General features: G+C 40.3%; 1 protein-coding gene across 2 annotated transcripts in view; it reads left to right on the forward strand.

Moving 5' to 3' along the window:
• Positions 1-14078, forward strand: part of LOC111149130 (protein kinase, cGMP-dependent, type II) — an 85682-nt gene extending 71604 nt beyond the window's left edge. For both annotated transcript variants that reach the window (XM_022506064.1, XM_022506065.1), the window contains exons 15-18: positions 2020-2142; positions 3060-3122; positions 10894-10960; positions 13282-14078. In XM_022506064.1, coding sequence (XP_022361772.1) covers positions 2020-2142; positions 3060-3122; positions 10894-10960; positions 13282-13377 — 349 coding nt within the window. In that variant the 3' untranslated portion in view covers positions 13378-14078. The remainder of the gene's footprint in view (positions 1-2019; positions 2143-3059; positions 3123-10893; positions 10961-13281) is intronic.
• The last annotated feature ends 264 nt before the right edge of the window (positions 14079-14342 follow it).

Here is a 14342-nt window from a genome sequence, read left to right on the forward strand (position 1 = left end):
AAGAGTATTTTATATTGTCTGTATTCATTTTCAAATAGTCATTGCTTAAGATTTTGAAGGAAAGAAGAGAAAATTTTCCAGAATGTCACTCAGAGAGAAAATTGCTTATAGTCTTGGGACACAAGGAGTTCTATTTCAAGAACTTGTTCCTTCATCCCTGCAAAATTTGTCAGCTGCATTTCTAAGAAATATATGGTGGTTCCTGTAGGTTGCTAGGGAATGTACAACTCAGTCTTTATCAGCTGGGATACGTTTCTACAAGGAATAAGGAAATAAAGTGAGGGAATAGGAAGGAAGGATTCCCCAATAACTTGGGGTTTGTTAAAGTGGCTTTGAACTGTCAAGATGTTAAGGAATTGTTCTTGTAAAGGTTTTCAGGGTAGGGCATGAGAAAAGTTAATTTTAAATGCCCTGAACCCTACAGAGTCAGGAGGTATATGCAAATGAGAAAAAGAACTAAAACACAACACTACGTAATTGTAAATATAGATGTATGGAAAATACAGCAGTGTTTTTTTGTTTCATACCTCATTTACTTATTTTCCCCCCATATCTTATTTTCTTTACAAGCAAGACAGAGATTGTTGCCAACTTGTCACACCAACCTTATTTCAAGTTTATTCCTGAGTGGGAACTCAGTAGCAAAGCGTCTCATGCACGGCCAGGATATAGCAGAGGAGTTCATGAAAGTCATCTTCAATTTTCAAAAATTAAATGACACAATAGAATAAAGTGTTTTTAATAGCAAAGCGTGTGGGTTAAAACATTATCCAAATTCAGTGGTCAACTCCCAACGCTTTCTGACTCACCTTAGCAACGCTTCCCCTGAAGTACTCTCTTCACATGCCTTCTAGGACCTCCCTTTCTCTCATTTCTTTTCCCACACTAATGGCTCCATCTCTGTTTTCACTGCCAGATCCTCCTTATCCTCCTGACATCTCCACATTGGGCCACTTCAGTCCTTGTTCTCTTTTCCCTCTACTCTCTCCTTGGCTGATACCATCAAGTCCATTGCCAGAAATCCCATCTCATGATGCCCCATAATCATACCTCCAGCTCTGACGTCTTTCCTGAATGCAGATTAACAAATTCAGAGGTCTGCGTGGACATTTAAAACCCAACTCTATTTGGACATTTCATAACCTGCTCTGTACCTCAGGACTCCCACTCTCAGCCCCATGCCAGCCTTCTTCTCTTGGAAAGCTGTAGCTCCATTCCAGAAGTCAACACACTTCCACATTGTTCTCGAATCCTTTCTTTCTCCTACATATCACCTTCCCCCCACTGACAACTCCTATTAGCTTTACCATCTAAACAGATCCAGGAGCTAACCCCATCTCACCACCTTCCCTTCTGCCATCTCGTTCAGGCCACCAGGACTTCCTACCCCCCGCTAGCACTGTCATGGGTCACTTTTGAGACGTTTTTAAAAAACGCTTACTCTGACTGCTGTCCACGCCATCACCTGACTCAGAGCACTTTCCTAGGCCCTTAGTGTCACCTCTAGCTTCACATGATATGGCCCTCATTGCTTCTACCTCTCTCCTGCTTCCTTACTTTCCCCCCAGCAACCCAGACCTCCTCACTTTTTCTAGAATACCGGCGCCACCCCTGACTCACGGCCTTGGTACTTGCTGTCCTTGCGTCATTTGCTGGTAGATGACTGTGCGGCTCATTCCTCGCATCTCTTCATTGATGTCACTGCTCAGTTGTCAGCTTATGACAGAGGCTTTTCCCCTCATCCGGGTTTGAGAAAACCACACCTCCCTCTGTCACTCCGTCTGCTCCTTTATTTTTCTTTTTAGTGATTATCACCAACTGACAACTTACTTGTATGTGTATGTGTGTCATTTGTTAGGTGATATGAAGTCAATGCAACTATTTTCTAGCATATATCCAGATTTTTTAATACAACGACTAATGAGAACGGAGGAGGAGGAAGGGAAAAAAAGGTAAGAAAGTCACTTGTAAATGTGTCTGACACGTTGGTCCTAGTGTCCTGTTTTGGTTTTCCTCCAGCCCTCCCTTTTCTGGGATCGACCAGATGATGACCTATAATCTGATTCTCAAAGGAATTGAAAAAATGGATTTTCCCAGAAAGATCACAAGAAGACCTGAGGATTTGATTCGGAGGCTTTGCAGGTGAGAACGAAAATTAAAAACCCTAGTTCTTGGGGAATATGTGAAGTCTTCTCATTTCTGTGTCCACACAATTTAAAATTAGGCATGCATTTACTTTTTGTACTTTTCATGCAACTAAATTATATTCAAAGAAAATCATTTCTTCATTAGGAGTTTGAGTTTACTTCATGTTACAGAGCCACAATACCTACTTACAGTTTAAAAGAGATCTAAAGTTATCAGCTTCTCCTTGGGAATCATCTTTATGTGTATTAGGGCAAAAAGAACATTAGTTTAATAAAGGAGTAATTAATTTACAACCTTGTTATTTTGAGAGAAAACCAATGTTGGTGATAAAGTGTACTACGTGCCTTCTGTCAGTCTTCATTTTAAAGAGCAGTACATCTCTGGCCTTATTTTAAATTACTCCTAATTTCTATTTACCCTTCAAAATAATATATTAGAGAATGGAAGACTTTTGGAATTTGTGTTTAAACTTTACTTTGTCACTGTTTTCTTTTTTTTTTTTTTTGCACATTTGAACTTTTTTTTTTTAAGAAAGCATTAGCATTTAGTAAATTTAGAACATGAAACCTAGTTATGGGTTGCCAGCAGAAATCTCTGCATGTTTCTAAGATTCCAGCTCAGATGTAAATGATTCTCTAAAGCTTTCTCTGTTTTCCTCAGCAAAGTTGATAAGATAGCATCCTTCTTCATAGCTCATTTAAAACACCGGTGTGTGTGTGTGTGTGTGTGTGTACACATACACGCACACACACTGGAGAGAGCCGTGTGATTTTCATTTCCCTATACTCAGCCTCTGAATCTATGAATATTGTTGAATAAATGAATACATAAAGAAAAAATGTTAAATTTTAATTTAAAATTCACTGAAGCATAATTATTATGAATTGCCTGTCAAAAAATTTTTATTTTAGGCAAAATCCAACAGAAAGACTTGGAAATCTGAAGAATGGAATCAATGACATTAAGAAACACAGGTATGTAGCCCAGAAAAAAATAGAAATTTATAGAAAAACGTACTTGACGCTTACCTTATAAATCACAAGGGCCCCTTTACAGATATTCAGTTTTTCCTTTTTGGTGTTATTTTTAATTTGTTTTTACTAGGTGTGGTTATAATAATCAGTCTCAAGGTGATTTCTCTAATGCTGAAAATTCCATCAAGAACGGATGAAATTCTAAAACAAGTGACAAAATCACATCTCTAAGTTATAGCGACTTAGCTTTTTATATTTTGCTATTTTTATTTTTTATTTTTATGTTTATTTTTTTAAGTAGGTTCCACACTGGGTGTGGAGCTCAACACAGGGCTCAGACTCACAACCCTGAGATCAAGACCTGACTGAGATCAAGGGTTGGACGCTCAACCAGCTGAGCCACCCAGGAACCCCTTATTATGTTTAAAAATATCAACTTGGATTCTTTGAGGAATTAAGTTCTAATTTTGACGTTTTTTGGTGCTTAAAGTACAATATAGTTGCCGTTGTCAATGCTAAAGAGAAATTAACTGTTAAATAGTATTCTGTTTCAGTTCTAGCTAATAATACATATTTGTTTTAAGTGTAATATTCTTTTGACTAGCTTTCTCAATTTTGAAGCCTAGTGTTGTATTTTACATTTGGGGTAAAGTACGTTGATTTCCACAAAGTCTCTCAAATGAAGTGTAGGTTTATACAACAATCTAACATGCATCTTTGCAGTTCTGTGAGGTTCTAAAGCTGGCCTTTAGAGCCAGTGATAACTTCCGTGAATTATCCTCTTTGATTCGGTTTACATACATGGACTTCAAGCCTTTCAGGTTTTCTTTTTAATTATTTCTTTATTTAACACAGGGAGAGATGGAGAGAGGGAAAGACAGAAAGAGCACAAGCAGGGGGAGGGATCAGCAGACAGAGGGAGAGGGAGAAGCAGGCTCCCCAGTGAGCAGAGAGACTGATATGGGGCTGAATCCCAGGACCCTGGGATCATGACCTGAGCTGAGGCAGACACTTAATGGACTGAGCCACCCAGGTGCCCCCAAGCCTTTCAGATTTTTTAAATGACTGATGCCTAGCTAAATCCAGTGGTCCTCAAAATGTTTTAATTTTGCTCAGGTTATACAAAAACTATCACTGACTGATAAGTACTATTGGTAATAGAAAAACTAAATTGGAGAATTTCATCCTTGACAACCCGTGAACACACTGAATTATTTATGTTCAGAAATGAAAACACCTTTCAGTATTTCACTCCTATCTGGATATTTTCTACAGAAGAATCTGAGACACAGAACATGTGGACATAAAGGGAGAGAAGCTTCTGAATAGAAACACTATTCATTTTGCTTCACATAGTGGTGCAGCTTCAAAAAAAAAAAAAAAAAAAAAAATCCCCAGGCTGCCAGCCCTGCTCTGTCTATTCATGAACTTCCTTGAGATAAAACCATGAATTCAACATTGTAAATTCATATTGGGCTTTGCCTTAGGGTGTGTTAGGAGAGAGGGAGGATGATAGAGACAGACGCATGCGTTTTGTAGACATCGAAATGCTTGGAGTATTTCTGTTTGCCTTCAGTGTGAAGCTCATTATTTGTCTTAGATTCCAATTTATCTCTCTTTCTCCGTGTTGTTACCACAATTTCTTTTCTTCTTATAAAAATGACACATAAACACACTATTCACAATGATACTGAGCAAACAAGTGTCCTGTCTGCTAAAGTCCTTCCTCCGATGCATTTTCCTCTTCTCGCTCATTAAGGAAGCATCTGCACATTTTGTTCTGGGGTGGTTGGATTAACATGCTCTGGTTTTATCTTTTCTTTCCTATTTCCTGAGACTCATTTAAATGTAGCTGTCAAATTGTGATTGGGTGCGCTGCAAATTGATGCTGAAGGATTTTCTCTCCTCAGCATGGTAATGAAGAATTTTGAATTTCCTTCCCTGCAGGGATTAATTTGCCCACTCTTCTTTTTTTCTCTCCGTTTTATTTTTTTTAGGTGTTCCAGAATTCATTGTTTATGCACCACACCCAATGCTCATGCAATCGGTGCCTCCTTGATACCCATCACCAGGCTCCAACCCCCCACCCCCCTCCCTGCCAAAACCCTCAGTTTGTTTCTCGGAGTCCACAGTCTCTCATGGTTTGTCTCCCCCTCCAGTTTCCCACAACTCACTTCTCTCCATCTCCCCATGTCCTCCATGTTATTCTTTATGCTCCACAAGTGAGTGAAGCCATATCATAATTGAGTGTCTCTGCCTGACTTATTTCACTCAGCATAATCTCTTCCAGTCCCGTCCATGTTGTTACAAAAGTTGGGTATTCATCCTTTCTGATGGAGGCATCATACTCCATAGTGTATATGGACCACATCTTCCTTATCCATTCGTCCGTTGAAGAGCATCTTGGTTCTTTCCATAGTTTGGGGAATGTGGCCGTTGATGCTGTGAACATTGGGGTACAGATGGCCCTTCTTTTCACTACATCTGTATCTTTGGGGTAAATACCCAGTAGTGCAATTGCAGGGTCATAGGGAAGCTCTATTTTTAATTTCTTAAGGAATCTCCACACTGTTCTCCAAAGTGGTTGCACCAACTTGCATTCCCACCAACAGTGTAAGAGGGTTCCCCTTTCTCCACACCCTCTCTAACACACGTTGTTTACTGTCTTGTTAATTTTGGCCATTCTAAGTGGTGTAAGGTGATATCTCAATGTGGTTTTAATTTGAATCTCCCTGATGGCTAGTGATGATGAACATTTTTTCATGGGTCTGATAGCCATTTGTATGTCTTCATTGGAGAAGTGTCTGTTCATGTCTTCCGCCCATTTTTTGATGTGATTATCAGTTTTGTGGGTGTTGAGTTTGAGGAGTTCTTTATAGATCTTGGATATCAGCCTTTTGTCTGTACTGTCATTTGCAAATATCTTCTCCCATTCCGTGGGTTGCCTCTCTGTTTTGTTGACTGTTTCCTTTGCTGTACAGAAGCTTTTGATCTTGATGAAGTCCCAAAAATTCATTTTCGCTTTTGTTTCCTCTGCCTTTGGAGACATATCTTGAAAGAAGTTGCTGTGGCTGATGTCAAAGAGGTCACTGCCCATGTTGCCCGCTCTTCTTAACAATAAGGGAAGATTTGGAGTGCGGTGCATGGGGTAGAGTTCAAAAGTAGGATGGACCGAATTTACACAGTGCCTTTCAGCGAGCTCAGGGAGCTCACACATTATTTCATCTGATTTTCCTAGTGTTTCTTAAGATATAAAGCTGAGGTAGGGGGGTTGGGGGTGTGTGGGCAGGGAGGGACCTGAAAAATAGATTTCTCCCTGTCTTTAAGTAGGAGGTCTCTAAAACCTTCCGTAAGTCTTCAAGGCTTATAGCTTCTCTGCTCTGTATACTGTTGGAAGTAAAAAGAAAATCTTTCTGAAATTTGTCATCAGATTTTCTCACTCTTCTCTAAAGTAAAATGTGTGCTTTTTTCCTCAGAGAACAATTCATTTTAACTTTGTACTTAAAAACAATGCAATTTAACATGGCATGTTATGTTTGTACATTCTGAGTTAAATCATTTTAACAAAACATAATCAGACAGAGCTCTCCCCTCCCCTATTTTTCAGCTGATGGATAAACTAGGCACCAGTCATGTCTCCCAACACCTGTCTGAACAGAGGGATAATATATTTGTAGGGTGCAATTAAATCTTTCCTGCTAGATAGAGGAATAATTTGTTTCAACTGCCTTAATGTTACCTTCAATATTTCTAGCCACTGCATTTTCTTTCTTTTTTTTAAAAGATTTTATTTATTTATTTATTTGACACAGAGAGAGAGAGATCACAAGTAGGTGGAGAGGCAGGCAGAGAGGGAGGGGGAAGCAGGCTGCCTGAGGAACAGAGAGCCCGATGCGGGGCTTGATACCAAGACCCTGAGATCATGACCTGAGTCAGAGGCAGAGGCTTAACCCACTTGAGCCACCCAGGCACCCTAAAATTACTTTCAAGAATAGCTTCTACCAGTCTTCTAAAAATGAAGAAGCAATTTATGTGCCATTGCTGCTAATATTTCTTTGGTGAATATTTTTTACACATGAAAGCATGCTGGCACTTGTGTTACTTAAAATGTGGTTAGTGTCAAAAGGCCAAGTGTTAAGTGAATGGCCACTCATGTTAAGTAAATATTGCCATAAGGCAAATTGTAACAAGTACTCAGCAAGAAATGTATAAGCTCTTTGATTCAGTAGGGTAACAGTAATGATTTTTATTAATATTTATGGAGTTGCTTCTGGGCAGAGAGCACTGTAAAATATGTCAAAAGAAATTGTGGCAGTATTTGGCGACAAAAGGAAAGAATCCACATGACTGTGCACCTAGAAATCCCTAAAAATGAAGGTTCAGTCTATGCAGAGAAGCCGACGGGTGCGTCAAGGAGAGCCATCTGTGGTTTTGTAGCAGCACAGGGGACGCCTTACAGCTAGAGCTGCTGTCCGACTTTCTGTCTTTGATCAGTGTTTCAGCAGCTCCTCCTAAAATGGCCCCTTGGGTTAAGAATGGCGTCTGAAATGGAATGTACTAGAGCCTTCCCTCTGTTTATAGTACTTTTTCTCTTGCTAAGCTTAGACCTGGAACAGGGAATCACTCAAGGACTGAACAGAAACCAACTCCAGGGGTGAGAAGAGATTAGAAAAGATGGAAGGGCAACATTTTCAGCATGGCTGACAGGAGTGGGAGAGCCACCCACATTCCCCGGCGCTCGGCCTCACACACCCGTGCCACTACGCTGCCCCTCATGGCGCCTGTGGTCATGCTTCACATCGCAGCCAGAATCATCTTTTGGAAATGTGCTTAGATCCCATCATTTCCTTAGAACTTTCTAATGGCTTCCCATTAAGTGTAAAATCCTGAGTCCATACTGTGTTCTACAAGGACTGCATGGACTGGCCTCTGGCCGGTTCTCAGATACCTTATTATTTTTTTTTCCTAGTTTCTGCTCCATTCACCACACTTCAGTTCATTTCTATCACTTCCTTCCATTTATAAGGCCCCAGGATAAAGAATATGTGAGATATATCTATACCTATATCTAGCCTTAAGGGTGATAGATAGATAGATAAATATCTCACAAGTCTTCCCATGGCTATCCCTTTGTCTTCATTCTAGCCACTCTCAACCCGTCCCATCCCAGTCATCAGCCACCACTTTATTCTCCCTTATCTTTCTAGTACTTACTAGTATCTGAAATTAATTTTGTTCACTAGTTTTTGTTTGTTTGTCACTTCCTGCCAAAATAAGAATATCTTAAAAGTAGGATTTTGTTTTTTCCAGTGCCTGGGACCGAACTGACTTTCTGTAAATTTTGTTAGCTAGCAGACTTGACCTCAGTGTCCCAGTAGAAAATATCAGTGGGTATAGAACAGTACTATTCCATGTTCCTTCTAAGATCCTGAGAGACAGAATACATTTTTTATCTCCACTTCTGCTGTTAGATTTCCAGCCCACCAAGTTTGAAGTGTGTCCTAAAGACCAGATCATTTCTTTTAGATTAATGATGTGGAAGCAAATAAATGAAAGAAACTTCATCTATCAGCTTAACCTCCTTACAGATTACTGTAAGACACCTTTTTATCTTGGAGCGTTTTGTGTACGGATCAGTAGGAGCATCACCATTAAGGCCGTGTGATGTTCTAGGATGTGAGAGTAAGAGGTTCTGCGCAGTGTGTTCTCCTGCAGGGTCATTCAGGTATTCAAAAGACGTTTATTGAGCCTGGTTTGATGACGAGTCCTGCTCCACATGTGAGGGACACAGAAGGAAAGGATACAGATGAAGATCCTCCCCTCATGGAGCTACCATTCTAGTGGGGCAGCAGAATCAACAGCATAACTAAGTACAGAATATGGCAGACACATCCAAGAGCAGTAAGAGCTAAAGAGAAAACTAGAGCAGGGAGGAGGTTAGGAAGTGGGGGGGGGGGTGAAATAGTACTCTGGATAGTCAAAGAAGGTCTCATTAAGAAAATGACCTTTGAGAAAAGACCTGAAGGTGTTGGGGGGAACAAACCCTGTGACAATCTGGGGAAAGAACCATCTAACTTTGAGTGCAAGTTATGAATGTGAGAGCAACTCTAGCTTGTTGGAGGAATGGTGAGGAGGGAGGGAGGAAAGAAAGTAGGACAGTGGTGAGCTGGGGGTGCCGTGGTGGTGGAAAGGGCCTTAGGGTTTCTAGTAAAGGCTTTGCCTTTCATACTGAGCAGGAAAGGGTGATGTACAAGGCCTTAGGGTTTCTAGTAAAGGCTTTGCCTTTCATACTGAGCAAAATGCACTGGGGGGTTTTTGAACAAAGGCTTGATGTGACCTGACTTGTGTTTTAAATGTTCACACTTGCTGCTTGGTTATTTCTCATGGACAAAAGCAGGAGGACCCATTAGGAGGTTATTACAGTAACACAAGGGAGGAATAGTAGTGGCTTGGCCCATGCTGGTAGAGTGAGGGTGATGAATTTTTCAGATCCTGAATTCAGATTTTGAAGGTAACATTGACAAGATTTGAGTATGGACTGAGTTAGGGAGTGAGAGAAAGGATAACTTCAATGTCCTTGGTTTGAACAAGTGCAAGAGTCAAGGCCAGTGCCTTGGGGAACACTTGGAGCTCCAGTGTGGGCCAGATACATGCTGGATAGACACCCACTTGGGAGATGAGGAATAACAGCTGTAGCTATTAGCTTGGGAAGCAATGGGGAGGTCTTTATTGGAAATAGAAATAGTAACCAGTAGATATATAAATGCTGTCTAAAGTCACGAGACTGGTTGAGATGACCCAGGGAGTGAGAGTAGTTGAGAAAAGAAGATCCAAGGACTGAGCCTTGGAGCACACCAGCTTCCTGTGGAAAAGGCAGTGGGAAATAGAGGGAAAGCACACAAGAAGGCAGAATAACGTGTCTGGAAGCCAAGTGAGAAAAGTGTTTCAGGAAGTGTAAATAATGAACAGTGGCCAATGCTCCTAGGTGAAGTAAGACAAAAACTGAGAACTGAGGAGCTTCACGGGAGTGGAGGGTAGATGCTGATGATAGTGTGGTAGGAGAAACGGGTAAGCAGAGTGATTGGATAACCTCCAAGGAGTTTTCCTCCTGTGGGAGGAGAGAAACAAAGTGAAAGATGGATAGGAGCTCATGTTAAGAGAGGTTATTTTGTGGTTGGAAGAAATAAAATGTCTTCATATTGATGGGAAGGATCTAGCGGGTGGACCTTGAGGAGTCAAGAGAGAGGAGAATGGCAGGAGCATGCCCTTGAGCAGAGAAGTCCACAGGATCAAGTACGTAGAGCTGAGCCAACCTTCCCTAGAAGCAAAGACTTCTTTGCTCCCAAAGAAGGGAGCACACGGATGTGGACAGGCAGGCGGATAGACTGATAGAAGATTGTGCCAGCTCAGTTTTCTCAGTGAAATAGAAGTCGGGTCATCATTGGGGAGTGAGGATGGGGGGTAGTTTCTGGAAGTCTAAGGAGAGAGGACAAAGTATGAATATGAGTCTAAGGGAGTGTGACAGTGAGTGGGATGACAGGGAAACCTAGACCTATTGCTGGGCAGCATTGCGGTTAGTGGGCATGGATTTAACGTGAGACCAGACAGCCAGCGCGGTTATGCATTTTCCCCTCTCCTCCTCCCCTCCCCCACCATTTGCACCTGCACTGTTGAGGTCAGGGAGAGGGCAGCAAAACAGACTAACAGATAAGTTGGCACCCTGACAGTTTATCAGGCAAGTAATATTCTTCTGTGCTGTTTTTCTTCTCAGGTGGTTAAATGGTTTTAATTGGGAGGGACTGAAAGCACGGAACCTTCCATCACCTTTGCAGAGAGAGGTATGGTATCCGCTATATTACTTTCTTAACTTTTTCTAGTTTTTATTTTCATAAACAGAATAGGGGTGTGTTTTTATGTACCACATTTTAGATTTTTAATTTTTTTTAAATTAAGTGAAAATGTCATAGCAATTGTGATTATAGGGACTAAACTGTATCTCTTATTTGATGGAGATCAGTTCAGTTCTCAGGAACTAATTACAGGAAAATCTGAGTCTGCAGGCAGTCCGTGTTGTTCCGGTTCACGGAAGGCTCTAGAAATAGAATATGAATTGTGCTGTGATTTGAAATTTTCTAGTTAGCCACAGGTGAATTGAAAGGTGAAATTAATTTTAATTATTACAATATATCGGAAAATTGTCATTTTGTTATACAATCAACATAAAATATTAATGAGATGTCACATTCATTTTTCCGTACTGTTTTCGAAATCCCAAGTGCATTTTACAGCAGTCTCAATTTGGGGTGGCCACTTTCAGGGTGCTCGCCACCTGTTGCTGGTTGGACAGCTTGAGAGAAAACAGAACATCCGCTAACTTGGGGTGGCGGGCGACAAAGGACTCAGCAGTGATCTCAGTCAGCACCCTATAGACTCTTAAAGGAATTTTAAAACCATTTTTAGGTTGACATCTCAATTTTTCATCATATGTTTTAATTGTTGTGAAGGATGTGATTTCTAGTACATTGTAAATATTGATATTTCATTATTTATTTATGTTTTAAAGATTTTATTTATTTATTTGACAGACAGAGATCACAAGCAGGCAGAGAGGCAGGCAGAGAGAGAGAAGGGGAAGCAGGCTCCCCGCTGAGCAGAGAGCCTGATGCGGGGCTGGATCCCAGGACCCTGAGATCATGACCCGAGCCAAAGGCAGAGGCTTTAACCCACTGAGCCACCCAGGCGCCCCGAATATTGACATTTTAAAGTAAAATGTTATTCCTTTCAATATATGTAGTGTAATCTAAACACTGGTGAGATCGGATGCCCACTAGCCATTTAAAATCTACAGACAGTAAAATTACATAATTTCTTTTCCTCTCTGAATTTATATTTTTGTATTTCCATCCCATTTTCCCAAAAGAGTTTCATCTTACATAAAAATATTTTTATGGATGCTAGTATTTGATTATTCTTTAAATGGGTTTTAATTATAGTTTCTAAATTTTAAAATTCTCTGACAACAGGAATTTCTGTGACAACACACATATTTCTTCTGGATTCAGTTGTAATTACATTTTTATAACATGGAATATGAAACAACAGAAATACGTTGCAAAGTTTTAAAACAAGTATTTAACAATTATTTCTTGAAAAGAAATTATTTATGTACCAGGAGAGAAATGTTACTTATTAAAAAAATGGGATCAGGTTCCACGTCAATTTTATTCCTTTTTAAAATTATATGGCCATTTAGTGCTGAAAGTTGTGTTCACATAAATAACTGGGAGTGGAGGGTTTTATAAAAGCAATACCACTTTGAATGCCTTCTGAGTGATCTCCCCACTCTCCAAAAAAACACATTATGATTTGTCGTAAGTAGTATTTCCACTGATCTATCAGATGAAAATTCAATCAGGTACTTTTAAAATTTGTTTGAAAGCAAAGAATTGAAAATCACCTGATTTGCAAAATAGTTTAATTCCAGAGTCATTTCACTCTTTGAACAGGGTCAATAATATTTTGAACTGACCCTTTGGCATCCTGGAAAATTTATATGGGTCAATTAACCGTATAGAAATTCAAGGTCAGGGAGAAACTTTTATAAAGTAGAAAAAAGATTTAAAAGTGGCAGATTCCGATTTTTTTCAAAGATTTTATTTATCTGAGAAAGAGAGAGCACAGAGCATACATAGGAGCAGAGGGAGAGGGAGAAGCAGACTCCTTGATGAGCAGTGAGCCTGGTGCGGGGCTCGGTCCCAGGACCCTGAGATCATCACCTGAGCTGAAGGCAGATGCTTAACCGACTGAACCCCCCAGGCGCTCTCAATTTTAATTTTTAAAAAATACTTGCTTTTAAAGTGTTTTTCAATCTGGAAAAAAAAAAAAAAAACTAGATACCATTTCTGTCTCCTTTTCTTTTGGATTTACCTCCTCAAGCCAGGTAACTTCTGTGGAATGTAATGCAGTGACTGGATCCATGTGGTCTAAAGGGGGAACCTCAGAGGCTGAGAGTGTGACTCAGAAATGATAGTTGGCCATCTTGTCTCCTTACCTGTGACTTTCCAGTGGTTACCGTATATAAACAGTGTTCAGATATAAAAATCATGACCTGTATATAATAACATTATCCTCACCTTTGGCTTAATTCCTCCTCTGTTAGCTCAGTGGACCCACAGACCACAGCTACTTTGACAAGTATCCTCCTGAAAAAGGAGTGCCTCCGGATGAGCTGTCAGGCTGGGATAAAGACTTTTGACCGAAGAAAAGATGATTATTGTCTCTACATCCGGAAGAGGACTCTAAGGACCAATAATCCAGCAGCGATCGCTTCTCTCTTTGGAGTGTTATGATGTCTCTGGGGAGACCATTAGGGAAGAGAATTCCCTGCCCCTGAGCTGGGTGGACAGTGTGGATATGAAGGTGGTTCCAAGCTATAATGTCTCATTTAGATGCTCTGAATTATTCATGTATTATTCTATTCTTTGCTCTTCTCAAATGTTGGAGGCCATTCTCTTCCCCTCTCAATAGTCAGAACCATTTTTGTTGATGGGGCATCATTTTCTCTGCGTTCTATTCCTCCATCCCAATCATACTTGTCTCCTTTGAGTCCTAATAAGGTTTAAAAAGTGTCTTGCCTTTGAGCAACTAAGTCACGCAAATGGAAGGAAGAACACGGTTGAACTTTGGAAGACTTCTCCTGCTCTCAACAATTCCATGTAAGCATTGTGGCATCTTAAAGCCGTGGTCTGCAGAAACTTGCATAGTCGATATAAGCTCTTGATTTTGCCCTGCATTCAACCTAGAAACATATTAACATGCATCTAATACTAGTCTGGGGAAAGGTAAGTTTAAGTATTAGTCAATGGTGCCACTTCCGAGAATAAATGAGTTATCTCACCCAGCCAGCAATCATATTCCAATGGGGAACTTTGAAAAAATAAAGCAAAAAATATTTTTCGTTCTCCTGTGACCAGCTGTGATATATCAGAGACTTTCTGAAAGCCTTGCGAAAGGTAGTTATAATGTGGGGTCAAGTGATGGGCCTTTGGTAGGGTTTTGTCTCATATATTAAATATTTTCACAATCAAAGTAGAAAACACGCAGGCACAAAATTGTGAAGGCTTCTCTTTCCCATTAAATATGGAGGAGAATAACTTCTCATAGGTAAGGTTGCTGATTCTTCAAAACTGAGATATTTTGGCCAGTTCTGTGTTTGTTGCC

The sequence above is a fragment of the Enhydra lutris genome, unplaced genomic scaffold (genome assembly GCF_002288905.1).
Source record: "Enhydra lutris kenyoni isolate GAN:26980312 unplaced genomic scaffold, ASM228890v2 scaffoldscaffold21, whole genome shotgun sequence".
In the NCBI taxonomy this organism is placed as follows: Eukaryota; Metazoa; Chordata; class Mammalia; order Carnivora; family Mustelidae; genus Enhydra; species Enhydra lutris.